The 14430-nt window shown below is 38.1% G+C and overlaps 2 protein-coding genes across 3 annotated transcripts in view; one reads left to right on the top strand and one right to left on the bottom strand.

The window, feature by feature from the left end:
• Window positions 1-2213: 2213 nt before the first annotated feature.
• LOC146480017 (dipeptidase 1-like) overlaps window positions 2214-14430 on the bottom strand; it is a 32924-nt gene continuing 20707 nt past the window's right edge. Inside the window, exon 10 of the mRNA XM_085110119.1 lies at window positions 2214-2330. Within this exon, the coding sequence (XP_084966245.1) occupies window positions 2238-2330 (93 nt within the window). The 3' untranslated portion in view covers window positions 2214-2237. The remainder of the gene's footprint in view (window positions 2331-14430) is intronic.
• On the top strand, window positions 9320-12346 carry LOC146480019 (collagen triple helix repeat-containing protein 1-like). 2 transcript variants are annotated; one of them, XM_085110130.1, is made up of 4 exons: window positions 9320-9338; window positions 10362-10481; window positions 11172-11534; window positions 11823-12346. In XM_085110130.1, exons 2-4 carry the CDS (start codon window positions 10410-10412, stop codon window positions 12180-12182), a joined length of 795 nt encoding a protein of 264 aa, XP_084966256.1. In that variant the 5' UTR covers window positions 9320-9338; window positions 10362-10409; the 3' UTR covers window positions 12183-12346. The 2 variants fall into 2 exon arrangements, with proteins under 2 accessions (XP_084966256.1, XP_084966255.1); XM_085110129.1 differs by lacking the exon at window positions 9320-9338 and adding an exon at window positions 9462-10206.

The following is a 14430-nucleotide window of genomic DNA, read 5'->3' as shown; positions in this document are numbered from 1 at the left end:
AAACCGCAAAATAAAACTCCGCAAAAAGATAACTCCCTTCAGTCAAATTAAAAACTTTGCTTGTAATAGACTTGTACCACTGGAGCGTTGTAAATTGGACTTAAACAAGAACATTAACATGATTTTCCATTGGAAAAGGCAACCAGAGCTTAGATACATACGGTAGTCTGTATCGCAAACAAAACAATGTATAAAGAACAGAAAATGTCAAGTGTACAGCAATTCAGTACATTAGATTGGCACGAATAGGGTCATCTGAAGGAACACCATTTGCTAGGGCGTTTGCGATGCCAGATTTTTTACATCCATCCTCGATGATTGCCGGTCACTTTTCTGCTACTTGAATCGCAAAAATTAGTTCCCACCAGAAATTTTAGTCATCTCGAGCCGCAAACCACAAAATATCGCCAACCCGCAAAATAAAACTCCAGCAAAATTTTCATGCTACAAGGTAGTTAACAATACAAACCCGTTACATAATTGGTAGAGTTGATATTATTATAAATATCGAGAAGATAATATTTAATATTTCTGACACCTCTGAGTATCAATCCTACCACTTATACAATTGCAAGTACCACGCATCATTAACGAACTTTCCTAACCCTTCGTTCATCTTATGAATGCTAGCCTTTAAATTGGCCCTCTACTTGCAGGGTAAACGTGTTGTTAGTATCTTAGGTTGATTAAACCAAGAGAATGCTTCGGAATAAAAGAACGTTACAACATTACAGTCTAAAAAGGTGTGTTCAATCGAGTCGGGGTTAAGACAAAATGTGCCGGTCATTAACTTAACGAAATTTGTTGAGTTCTCGGTTACGATTGTTCTATGAAGTAATTTGAAACAAAATTGTCCCAATTTGTTATCTTTTGATGATCGATAGATGTGTAAGAATTTATTGCTCCAGTCTAGAAAATCATTAGGAAATTTATCTTTCCATTTCTTAACACCCGTCGGTTCAATGATGCAACTTTCGGCGTTAAATAGTTGGTAGTAATTTTTGCAACCCATGACGGATAAATATAAATTAGTTTTTCCTGGAAGAGGAGATTAAGCGGAGGAGCTGCATGAGTCTTAGCTTTCTTTATTAAATCTGAAGGTATAGCTGCTAATTCAACTGAAAGTTTTGTGAAAAGTTTGTTTTAATTTGAAATTTGGCTTGGAATTTAGCAAGCGTCAAGGAGTTTCCATTGGGGTTTAGAATGTCTTGAATAAAGCAGATTCCAGGCTCAACGCAGGATTTCCAAAACAACGAGTGAGTGGTTTATTTGAGTTGGTGGACAGAAGAAAAGATACAGAAAACTCAATGAAATGAAAGAAAACAACTCTTCTCTGATTTTGCGTCGACGACTGTTCCCGAATAAAACAGACAATTCTTGCTTTTTAATCTGTACATCACCGCCTGATCTACACATGTTTTCTACGATAAGCTGTATTAACAGCCGGTAGCACCCACAAGGCTGAATGAATTACAAGTTTACAAATAACCTGCAAGAAAATTAAGTAATAATGTAAATTGATTTAAAAAGAAAAAATTACAAGCTTCACTGTGCATTACAATTTAAGTTCACCGAAAATTCTATCACACAATTCATTAATTAAAATGAAACTATGAAAAGAGAATCAATAAAACGATCAATTTTGCCCCTGGAGACTGAGAACTTTCTAGATTTGTCACTTTAACAATCAGGGCCCAGAAACATGAAGCCCTCCTAAGTTGATATTTATCTCAAGTATTGTTTCTGAACAATAGTCTATTGTTGGACTAACAATAGTATTCCGTTGGACTAACAATAAGCTATCGTTGGACTTACAATAGCCTATTGTTGGACTAACAATAGCCTATCGTTGGACTAACAATAGTCTATTGTTGGACTAACAATAGCCTATCGTTGGACTAACAATAGTCTATTGTTGGACTAACAATAGGCTATTGTTGGACTAACAATAGCCTATCGTTGGACTAACAATAGTATACCGTTGGACTAACAATAGCCTATCGTTGGACTAGCAATAGTCTATTGTTGGACTAACAATAGTCTATTGTTGGACTAACAATAGCCTATCGTTGGACTAACAATAGCCTATTTTTAAGAAACGATACTTGAGATACATATTAGCTTAGAGGGCTTTACGAACCTGGCCTCTGTTTCTCTAACTTGCTCCTTCAAAATAAAACTTCAGGCAAAAAGGATAATATTTTGCCAGGTTCTGTTAGATTCGCTTTGAAAGCAAATTAAAGACCCGCGTAAATTGGGCGACAGGTTTTATTGACATAAATGTAATTGTCAAAAGGTTGGACGTTTTCTTTCCTCTGATCAGAGGCAACCTGCGAAAAGAAGAAATTAGTGGTGACAATTAAAAACACAGGTCGTGTTTTACTGAGGGAGACCATTTCAACCGAACCGGTTTATGTTGATTGTTTCAAGGGCTCCAACCGAATTATAAACTCGATAAAAAAATTTTTGACCGAAATGCTAACAAGTTAGGCCAATCGATCTTTATGATGAGTTCGATCAAGAGTTAAGATGGCTCACAATGGTTTCTAACACTTCCCTTCACTTAGAATTTGATTGATCATTACTGCCACTCTTTATAAGGGAATAGAACAACAATGGTATAAAACAACCCTAAATTTAACTTTAAGTGGTTATATCTCAAAATCGACGACTTCAGTCAGTGACTCCCATCTATTACTGTCGAATTTCAATCAGCGCGTCAAGACGCAACGTTTTACAATTAAAAAAAAAAAAATGTAGGAAGGGGTTCAGAGCCACCTTAAATCTTCTGGTTCTGAATGCCTCCCTACAGTTTTTTAATTTGCAGAAAGTTGCTGGTTTCTGTTCCATAATAAAAATGCGCTCATCGAGCTCGTTTTGAGTTATAATTACTTAAAAATAAATTTAGGGTCGTTTTCATACAGGTTATATTGTTGATATGGTAACCTATAAAGTCGAGAAAACAACTATATGTTGTTCAATAATAGTCAGGTATTTGTTTGATACCATTAGTGTAGTATCAACTGATAAAGAGTGGTAGTATCGATCCGTCAACGTTTAAATACTGGAAACCGGTGCTAGACACCTTCAGTGGGTCAGTTATTAAAAGACAGTTTAGGCGGTGTTTAACAAAACCACGTTCTAAGCCATTTCAATTTTCGCAACAATCATATCTAAACATTGTCTGCTGCTGACGGTAACAAGAAGGCTTGCATCCCAGACTAGAAAACTAATTATCTACTTAAAATAAACCTCTTATAAACAGATTTGGAGGCCCACTAATTGTCTTAAGCCGGGGCCTAAGTTAGACTCTGTTTAAATAACTAGCCCATTAAATCTATCTGGCCCTATCACCAACCTTAATTCGTTACCCTCGGGAAAAGAATCAAACGAAACATTGCGATCTTCTGTTCTTGAATATATAAATTGGAACATCAAACGACACAAGACTTGCAAACTGTTTTAGCCAAGGTTAAGGGCTCCTTAAGAAATATCGATTACCTTTTCCATTTTCTCCATAGAAATGATGAGGTTATTCCCCACCACCTTGCTTGCCTAGTTTCGCCGGAGACGTTCTGCTACTAACTTAGGATAAGTGGAGACATCCTCCAGGCCTTGAGGAACTCTGACATGCAACTGCACTGAGATTATTGTTACAATTGAAAAAGTAGCTTAAAAAAACCCAGCAGGAAATAAAGACGAGGACACTCAGGGAATGAGTGAGTGTCCACCCGAAACATACTACACAAAACTATTCACAGCTTATACTTTCAGGCCTACTTTACCTCTAAATTTCAAATGTCACAGAGTTCTAGTGGTACAAGAGATGTACTGTTTAGCCTTGAAACATTTTTCTCTTGTGCTTGGTAATAAACCATAAAACTATCACACACTTAAACCAGCCAACCAAACCCAGCTGAAATGCCCTACATAGTCGATTAAAAACACCATCGTCAAACAGACAGAATAAGGGGTCAAATTTGAAATGAAGTCAAGAGATTTTAAAACAGGGGAAACAGAACACAACAAGCAGAAGTGACTTTTGACGTTAAACATACGATGGTTAAATTTAAGGCTCTATCAAATCCGCCAACTCAGTCACAAATACACAGGAATAGAGAAAACTAATTCAACTCTAAAGACATACTCGTGCAAGCAAATAAAACGTTAAAACACGCGAGAGGGAGGGAGTCGTATAGGCTTGTCACTCTATTTATACAACACATGTTGCATTAAAATTGTAGACATTCGTCAGAGAGAGAGAAGGGCAGCATAAGTTTCTTTTTCAAACGATCAGATAATAATCAACGCGATCTTCCAGTCGTAGAAATTTTAGACACAAAAACTTTAATCACCTGGAAAAAATTAAGTGAAAATAACAACAATCATAAAAGCTCAGGTGTAGGAGGGAGGTTCCGACACGACCCGATCCAACCTAAAAATCTAACTAATGCCCCATTCACACCGACTAAACGTGTCTAAGTAAACCAGGTCTAATAAAATCAAACTTGTTGGAAGAAAAATGCAAGACCGAATTTTGAATAGGATTGAGCCAATCTGTAGCTGGTGCTTTCATTGTGCTAGGTCTGAGGTAAAGAAAACGTCATTCTGTAACGTCTACGAAGGCATTAAATTCAAACCTTGCTTAACAATGAACAGAGTATAAGTTCAAATCCTCTTTCTAAACAGAACTCGTGAGTTGAACATTATCTCTTTCTCTCTGTTTTTCTCCTTAGTTCTTGGCCATGCCTGTCCTATACTACAATTTTTGTACGCAAGAGAATAGAACAATACAAAATAGAACTATTTTGTATTCTATACTCCATTGTTTTCTTTTGTTTGCTTTTCACAAAGACATAAATATTCTTTTTTTAGTTCAATGATTACACCACGCGTTAAAATGATTTTGATCTGATGCGCACGAACAAATTAAGTCGATTTTCAATTATTCCCCTTCTTTTAAAATTCTGAAAAAAGCGAGTCCACAAACACCATCATTATTTGGACAGTGAACATTTAACTTTTAGTGAGTAATTTTTATACTTCATGTGAAAAAGCATCACAGAATTGGTTTGCGAGATGATTTTGGGTGTCCATAACGTGGCCCTTGAATGGTTTTGAATCTTAAACGAAAACATACTGACCTAATTCTAAATGAAATATAAAAATGTAAAATTAAAATAAATGGGAATTTCAGTGGAATCCACGGAGCGGCTCTTCTCTTCACTGTTTCCAAGTCGAATTCTCATTCTAACTTTCATGGGAAGGTTTACAATCGGGATTGAGAGAGAAAGGAATAATAGATCATTAATATTAGAGGTATATTTTCGCCAAGTTGGGTGGTCTCCTTGAGTAAGAACGTAACAGAACACTGCTAAAGAGCTTAAGGCCGGCGACACACCTGGCGATTTTATACGCCGATTGCGGCGAATTTGATCTCCAGCTGCCACTTTCGCCACCAATTGAAGCGGACACACCTGGCGATTTTTTTTCACCGATCGAAGCGATGTGGCACTTCAACGTTGTTCATATGATAAAATCGCCCAACCTGATCGATTGACTTTACTGGCGATTCGCAGCGATGAGCGTAGAAAATCGCGGGAACGGGCACACTTGGCGAATGCCGGCGAATTTAATCGCCGATATCTGGCATGTCAGATATCGGGGATTTTATACGCCGATCGCCATGATCGGCGAAAATCGCCAGGTGTGTCGCCAGCTTAACAGAATAAAACATTGTTTCAAACCTTGGTACGCCATCATAATCGCTACCAAGTCCCACATGGTCAATGCCGGCAACATTCTTAATGTAATCAATATGATCTGAAATAATCAAACGAAACAGTGTTACTTTTATCCAGCGCTGTTTCCGTGTATGCGCCTATGAGGGTGGGAATCCTTGAAAATTTGCGGAAGGAATGGGAGGCGACCGGCGCTAAAGACCGAGAAGAAAAAAAAAGAAGGATTTTCCAGTGCATTTCAGATTTTTCACAGCATAACATTTTCTAAATGACAAAAATCTACACCCTATTTAAACAAGGCGCAAACGGTATCCTATATTAGACTACAATGGTAAACATCTAAATTCTGTTTAGTCCAAACCATATAAACGCCTGTTTAGGTTGTGCATATAATTGTGATCATGGTCTTTTTCGTATTAAATCTCTCACTTGCAGTTAACACACCTTAAGTTTCAAGTCAATATCCACTTTCACATATTTATCTTTTTCGGATGTATTACGAACTCATAAAATGACCAGTTCCCAGTTGGCTTGAAAACTCAGTTGGTAGAGCATTGGGCACCAGTATCACAAGGTCATAGGTTCCAATTCCGTTCAAGCCTGAATTTTTCGCAGGTTATTTGTCGAAAGTGATTGGGCTGGGCACTTACGACAATGGCCTGAATGTGTAAAGTCTTTGGTCCACAGCCCACAAATCCTGATATTTTTCGTCCGCAGCTTATATATCTGCTATTTAAATGCGACAAAATCCCGGCCTGGAACCAGATGACTGGAAAAATTCAGTTGCAGTTTGCGTGCCTCCTCTCTGGGGTTGCTCCACGCATTTTCCAATGCCCTTCATTTTTGACGTAAATTAGTGAGGACCAGCATATATACGTATATGTATATGCATATATACGTATATATACATATACGTGTTTGTTACATATACGTGTATGTTATGGGATGCCTTTTATATCGTCTCTAATTAGTCCCCAGCGAAAATGAAAAAACAAACAAACAAAAAAATATTCTAGAAAATCTGAAAAGCAATAAGGGGCAAATCAGTTAATTTCAAACGAAACAAAAATTTTATTCAATTCCGCTGTTACTACTTAACTTTCATTTTGGATTGGCGTGATTGAAAAAAATTGGTGACCACACATTTCTACAAATAACACAATTCTAGGATTATAAAAAACCAAGCAGCAATCTTTTTGCACGTAATGACTTAACGAACTCAGATTGCCGATCTGACTGTGTGCAGTGCTTTGATCTCCATCTGTTGTTTATACGTATTCTCATCCTGGTTCTTATCTTCAACATTGCTATCCACCTTTAACTAAAAAATGTATACACAATCAGAAACAAATCGTTCCTATTATCGTTCACAAACCCACAAAGCTGGATTTTGTTTACAAGTATCTGACCAGATTCCTTGGATGTATATCTTACCCATCCAAAAAGTATTTTTGGCTTAATATTGTCGTTGAGTGCCCCTTAACAATCAAGAGGTCAGATTTAAATTAAGCGATCAAACAGCAGACAAAACAAATAAGCCACTGAACTCAAAATCACTATAAAATACTCCAAAACGTGCTTAGCCCGACACAAGTTTTCAAGACGCAAAATTGGTTGAACTACTTAGATCAAAAGTAGCGAAGAAAAAACAGGATGTTGGAGTCTTGAATCAGTACGTTCAAATCCCGTTTAAATTATAAACTTTCATTAATTAATTAAACTTAAATTTGCTTGGTGGAAAGTAATATATTTTTGAACAATTTTTTTTCCGTTGAATATATCCCCTATTTCGATATAATCTCAAATCTCTTTATTTTGTTGATGAGTACAATGCTACCGAAAAAACAAAATAACACCTTTACTTACTTAGATCTTCGTATGGAAACGGGAGAACATTTTCGACATTTATAGATCAACTTCTCTGAGAAATATTCATAGTTATAAGGTCTGCTGTTAAATTATCAGAGATGCTCTTTTAAAAGAAGCCTTTCAGTGCTACACTAATCCTATGAAATCATTAACAAACCTAACTGTAGAAAAAGGCTGTTACACCTTTTCTTTACCTTTCTGGTATAAATAACGACTTTTTCAGTCATTTGATTGATGTTAATTTAATATATTATTTATTCTTCTCGCCGCGTCCAAGGTAGTTTCCTTCGCAGCCGTTATTAGGGTCGTTGCGTTGGAGGAGCGTTGCGTGACGACCCTAATAACGGCTGCGAAGGAGACTACGTCCAAGGTTCTCTTTGCTTTAAAGTAAGGAAGTAAAAGCCGTGAAATATATACCGAATTACAGTTCGATTGGGAGAAAATATTTCTGCGCGTAATACTCTGATACAGGAAACATTTTCGTTCATGAGGCCTACACTATTTACTAGTTAAAATCCGTTCCGGACCAAATATTTGCAGAATAAATTATTCGATTATGTTATCGATATGTTGTTAATCTCTTCAGAAGTAATTTACTGTGTGAAAATCTGGCAAAATCGTTTTTCAGTTTAGAAGGGTTACATACATTCACACTCGTTGCCCGAAAAAGAAAGCTAATAGTACATGGTTGGATCGAGAAACGTATAAATACAAATTAGCAAACTCCCGCTAACTGTTGATAATAGAACTAAAATTAATTAAGTCAACGTTTAGTCGACAAACAGCCTTTTATCATGTCAACCAATCAGAGTGAGTTAAGAGAACTCGTTTTTGCCAGAAACAAGACACCAAAAATAGCCTTCTTCGGTAAAGCATTTGACACCTCAGCGGATTTAAAGTTTTTACAACTTCAAACTGACTTCGGACTCACTCATCTCTCTATGTAACAGGCGTAAATTGATTTTAGGGCTGTGAGTTTTAAACCTAATAAAATGTCTTAAAAGGGAAATATGTCTACACACTGGCGAAATTCACAATAAGAAAAAACCTCGATTCCACGGAAAAAGAGAAAAGCCCTGGGATCTAGTTTGGAAGCACAAACTTGACGAGGGTGACAAGGCACATTCTAAAACTTTGAACACAATGAATTTCAAAAATATTATTATTGAGAAACGTGGGAAAGGGCTTGGTATAACCCGGCTTTCAAGTGAAAATCCGGGATCTCATCGTCCGCGCAATTCTCAAGTGAAATTTTCGTAGTCAGTGAAAACAAGGAAACACTGTGTCATTGTGCAGCATCTTACACGCAATTTTGGAAGCACACTTGTCGCACGCATCTTAACGTGGAACAGCTCGGACGAAGAATGACGGAGAAATCTAATCAGGGGTATGTGGAAACAGGGGTCAGTTGAGCGCAGTGATGCGAGCAATTGTTTTCGTTTGTCGGTTTTAGTTGAACTCTAGCTCCATGGTTTAAATTTATTGCTGTGTCAAATATCTTGTCCGTTGCCTCCTTAAATCGTCTGTTTTTGCATTGTCTCCCAAATTACTTTCTTATAGTTGGTATGATATCCCTCCGGATTTTACCAGGAGGAAATTAGGTAATTCGCTGCCGATTATTTGTAGGTATGTAGAATGCCTAATTTATGCGTATTTTTACTTTCCAGTTGGTTCGTCGTGATTGTTCAAAACAAACGATCTATCAGTTTCTTTCTTGACAAATAAAAGGTAACGAAAGGCATAATACAGTGACAATAAACGATAAAGTGTTTCCCTCTCCACCACCAAATGAGAAAAAAAAAATAGCAATGCTTGCCATTTTTCTGTTTAAGCATTTTGAAGTATGTCGAGTTCGTCGTTCGAAGATCTCCCGTTTCGTTTCCGCGTGAACCGAGAGAATGATGCAAACTCTATATACATACTCAAGATAAAATTTAATTATTTTATTTACAAAGAATGTTTTTAACGCTTTTTAATCTGACGTAATTTGCTTCTTGCTCCTTTTAGTTTCCATCCATGAATAATTTACCGAATACTATTTGTAGAAAAGATTTCGTAGAATCAAGTCGTGAATTTCGTGAGGTTTTAGGGAATTTCAATGAACGTAAACACTGCAAATGAACACTGAAAGCACCCGTTTAAAACTTAATTGTTGTAGTATCTGGTCCTCTGAGTAAATTGCTGGTTCACTATGTTCAAACAACAGATTACAAATACTTTTAACTGAAAGTCCTATAAAATTATTTTTAATGATAATTTGTTATTTTCAATTTGAGCGGATGAATGTGTGACTCAAGGAAGCACAACGTTTGCCAGGCCGTCAAGAAATACTTAAAATATTCATCGTTTCAGCAGCTCAAACATTGAGGCTATGTTTGTTGCTATGAACCATGGCCAATACGAGAGAAGTCAAATGAACTCGTTTTTACGGGCACAGAAAGCTGGAGACTTCCGCGTCGCTGAGGTCATCATTTCACTGTATGTTAGAAAATTTTTGGGTCATTTGATTTCTGTGAGTAACTGGGATCAAAGCTTTTCCATCGCTGCAAAATCAAGAACATTTGAGAGAAGACTATTGAAGGCAACAGGCTGAATTGTGAGTTTCGTCAGGTCTATGGTTTGAATATTTTCTATTTTAGTAATTAGCCCCCTTGATTAAATTGTGTATTGCAATTGATCCGCCTTCAGAATTTTTGTATTGTTGGATATGTTAAAAAAACTGTCGTTTTTCTGTCCTTTTTTATATTTCAGATTCCTTCCCGACTTCACACGAACTGTAGAAGATCTTGAGTCGAAACGATGAGTTTCAAAGTCGTTTTGCTTGCTGTGTGCATCATGATTCGACATTTGGTGCTTTCTGCCAATCAATCGGTAAGTTCTTCGATTCACAGCGTACAGCGTTTCCCTTAGTATTTCACATGATTACACTTCTAACACTCCTGCATGGCCCGTGATTTTCTTTCGATCCTTCTTTGATCCTTCTCCAGTGCGATATGTCTCCAAGCCTGCACTAGTATGAGATAATCGAATCGTAAACTCCATTTAATAATTTTTTTCATCCTAATCCTTTCAACTCGCGTTTTTTGTGTTTCTTGCACCATTTAAAAACCCATTTTCGACTGTTTCTGTCTCACTATTCCAGTAAATCGCTGGACAAAAAGTAAACTCCACAGACATTGATTAGATGATGTTGATGTATATTCAACCAACTGTTGCGCACGAGAAAATAAAATTTTACTATTTTTCATGAACAGACGTTCTCAAACTCATTAATAATTCATCAAGAGAGAACAAAGAAAATCACTACCGTGACCGTGGTTTGGATATGTGATCCTAATTACCATAAAATTTTGCCAACTTAAGCCTTGAATTTCTCCAAGAATTACTGATCATTTGAGAAGCCATATCAAACACTCGAAAGTGTGTTTCATCAGATATCCTAACACTTCGAAGTCGTTTAAAAAAACTCGGCTGCGCCTCGTTTTTTTAACCTACTTCTCAGTGTTTGGATATCTGATGAAACACTCTTCCTCGTGTTTGATATATTACATGAACATCCAGTGCCCACCAGTCATCAGTACTTCGGTCAGCGGAGTACCTGGAGTGCCTGGGGTGCCTGGGCTCAATGGAAGAGATGGAGCCAAGGGAGACCAAGGACCAGCGGGAGCATCCGGTGATAAGGGACCTGTGGGACCTGAGGGCCCTAAAGGAGTACAGGGTAACCAGGGAGACAAAGGCGAACAAGGTGCTCAAGGTCTTACAGGAAATCAGGGCCCAGCGGGACCACCTGGTAAAGTGGGACTTAGGGGTGCCAAGGGACCCAAAGGTGAACAGGGTTGCCCGTCTTGTCAGAGCCAACAGAAAAACTGGAAACAATGCGCGTGGAAGAACGTCAATAGTGAAAAGGACAATGGGCTGATTATGGTAAGAAGGTTAATCAATGAACTAACCAGCCAAGTATAGCGTGTTAGTTTTCATAATTTTGTTCTCTTTAAGGACAAGCATTGATGAATAAATTTATGCTCTATATCTTAGTCAATTCAGCCAGTTTTTAAGTTACAAACCAATGTTGACAGAATAATAAAAGAGATCCTACGTACTATTTGCTTAAGGAATTAGCAGTTTCATTTTCTGTTGTCACAATATCGTAACTAACTTTGGCTTAAAGATGGCGGCAAACAAGGAAAATCTTTGGTTTTTATTTCTTTTCAGGACTGTGCCTTTAAGAAGCTTTCGGGAAAAACAGCTTTGAAAGTCGAGTACAATGGCGACTACAGGATTGCTTTCTGCCTAAGTTGCTGTAAGCGCTGGTATTTTACTTTCAATGGCGTGGAATGCCGCCATCCTCTCGCCATTGATGGTCTCATGAACATTGCTTCAAACCACGGGAAGACGGACTCCAACATACACAAAACAACTCAGATTGGAGGCTACTGTGAGAGAATCCCCAAGGGAACAGTTCGAGTGGGAATCAATGTTGGAAACTGCGTGGGGAAGAAAGGTGGCGATGCTTACACCGGATGGAACTCTGTGACCCGGATCATGATTGAAGAGGTCCCTCCACCACAGTAAAAGCTGAGCACAACTCACACAGGCGGACGCTTTGTCCTAAGGTCTTTTTCATTTGCTCTACATAAAACAAAGAGCTTTTTCCATGTAAAGGTAGATGGGCGGCTAGTGACATTAATAAAAATGGGGACATATGCTTGCAAACAATGATTAAAAACGCTTTGATATTAGTTATTTTTTGTGTGCGTAACTAGCCGATAGCGTGCGGGAGGCGAGATCCGCTCGGGCTCGAGATAAAATGATTCGCTATGACGATGACGATTATTATTATGGAAAAGAAAGGGGTGTGCTTTGGTTTGGAAGAGGGTCTGAATAGGGTCACCCAGAAAACACTAAACACTTAATTTTTGGGCTCTTTGACATGAAACAGTTACACTTTAGGTAATTTAACAACAGGAGTTTAACACTAACAGAAAAAAATTCTCTGTAACAGTAAATTTTAGCCAGAGGGAAATAAAAACGGCTCCAAAAAGGCCAATATTATTTTGTTTAGTATACCAAGAAGTTTTTAGCCATGTTCCGGCGATTCCCAATCATTTCGGAAGATTTCCGCAAGTAACCAAAAGTCTGAAAATGCAAATTTACCTTTTTTTGTTTTGTCTACACACAACATCAAAGAAAACGCAAAATGAATTAGGAGAGGAAAAGATAAGATACTAAGTTACACAAGACCGTAGGGTGAATACAACAGGTAATGCCAATTACTGCGAGCACACGTTCGTTAGATAAGAAAGTTAAGGGATTGAAATACACAGAGTACGCTAAAAAGGCAGTGACACCTATTTTGAGTCAGTGTCACTTAGAACGAATAAAGGTTCAGTTTTGTTAACAACAACCCCACCAGTGCAGAAAAACTAGTATAGTTCGTCTTTGGAAGGCTAGGATCGAAATGGTTTCCAACTTGAACCTATTGTATCGTCCAAAGATTTCCGAGAAACTTTTGAGTGATTCAGTCCAAGGGATTTTCATCCTCCGATGACCTTACGAGTCGTAGAAACAACTTGTAAGAAGCTCTGGGTTTACGCTTTACTCAGGAAAAGACAGTTCGCCATCTCAGCTAACAGCCTATCTTAATGTTTCTCAGCCAACAGTTTCTACGCTGTTGACCAATTCTCAGTTATCAGTTTTTCCCATCCAGACCCTCACAGACTCTCATCGTGCGAGTGGCTGCGAGCAATGTTACAATTCTTAACGAGCGCGGATCTTTAGGGTTATAGCTAATTGTTAAAGTAGTATGAACATAATCAAGAAGAGAAGACCTAAAAAGGAAGCTAGGTTTATTACAAATACTTGTGAAATGTTCGTGGCTAGTCTGACGCCGCGTTCCGTCTCGGCCAAGGACTCTTCAGAGACCCTTCAGATTTATAGGCAAACAAGTATTTGACAGTTTTTTAATTCTTTATTGTATAAATTTCAACTTGAGTACGTGCGGTTGGGAATCCTTCTCAGATAGAAGGCCAGACTGCTAACATCTCTTTGGGCGTGATGCTCAACGAGTTTGCCTACAAATTCTGAGAGGTCTCTGAAGAGTCTCTTGGCCGAGACTAAACGCCGCGTCAGACTAGGCACGAACATTTCAAAAGTATTTGACAATTTTTCAATTCTTTATTGTATAGGTTTACTTCTTCGAGGTTATTATTGATTTCATGAACTTCAAGAAAAAGGAAGAGTTGGTGTATTTCGTTGCCCTTCTTTGCACCGTTCAATTTACCTAAAGTGGTCATTCGTTTGTGGAACCAAAACTTGTAATGGCGTATCCCAAATGAGGGCTAACCAGCGAAAGGTATATCGTACGCCTTATACTCTAACGCCACTGATGTGCTTGGTGTTCCTCCCCACATATCGAAGCGTTCTGTTGGACTTTGTGCATTGTTTTGGTACTTGATTTATGCACGAGAGATTTCTAGTAGTGTTCGTTAACATCGTACCTTTGAGCATACGAGTTATAGGCAGGGACTTGCACTTGAACTCGTTGAATGTAAGTCCAGTTGAAGATGACAAAGAGTCTAGGTATTTAAGATCAATCTGTAAAAGCGAAATCTTCTCACGGGACTTTATGATCCTAAATTTTTTAGGTCGTCAGCAAAAGCAGCTACTTGGCTGGAGGTGATGGTGACAAACAACAAAAGCAGCATGGGCCAAGGATCGACCCTTGCGACACAGACGTAGCAGCTAGAAGGTTATCGTGTTGGTGGACTGGAACTGGTGGACTGGACCATACTGTCGCAGTTTATAAATCAGCTTCCCAAGG

This window comes from Pavona decussata, unplaced genomic scaffold, assembly GCF_977016875.1.
Source record: "Pavona decussata unplaced genomic scaffold, jaPavDecu1.1 SCAFFOLD_56, whole genome shotgun sequence".
Classification (NCBI taxonomy): Eukaryota; Metazoa; Cnidaria; class Anthozoa; order Scleractinia; family Agariciidae; genus Pavona; species Pavona decussata.
This window is presented reverse-complemented; position numbering and strand designations above follow the sequence as displayed.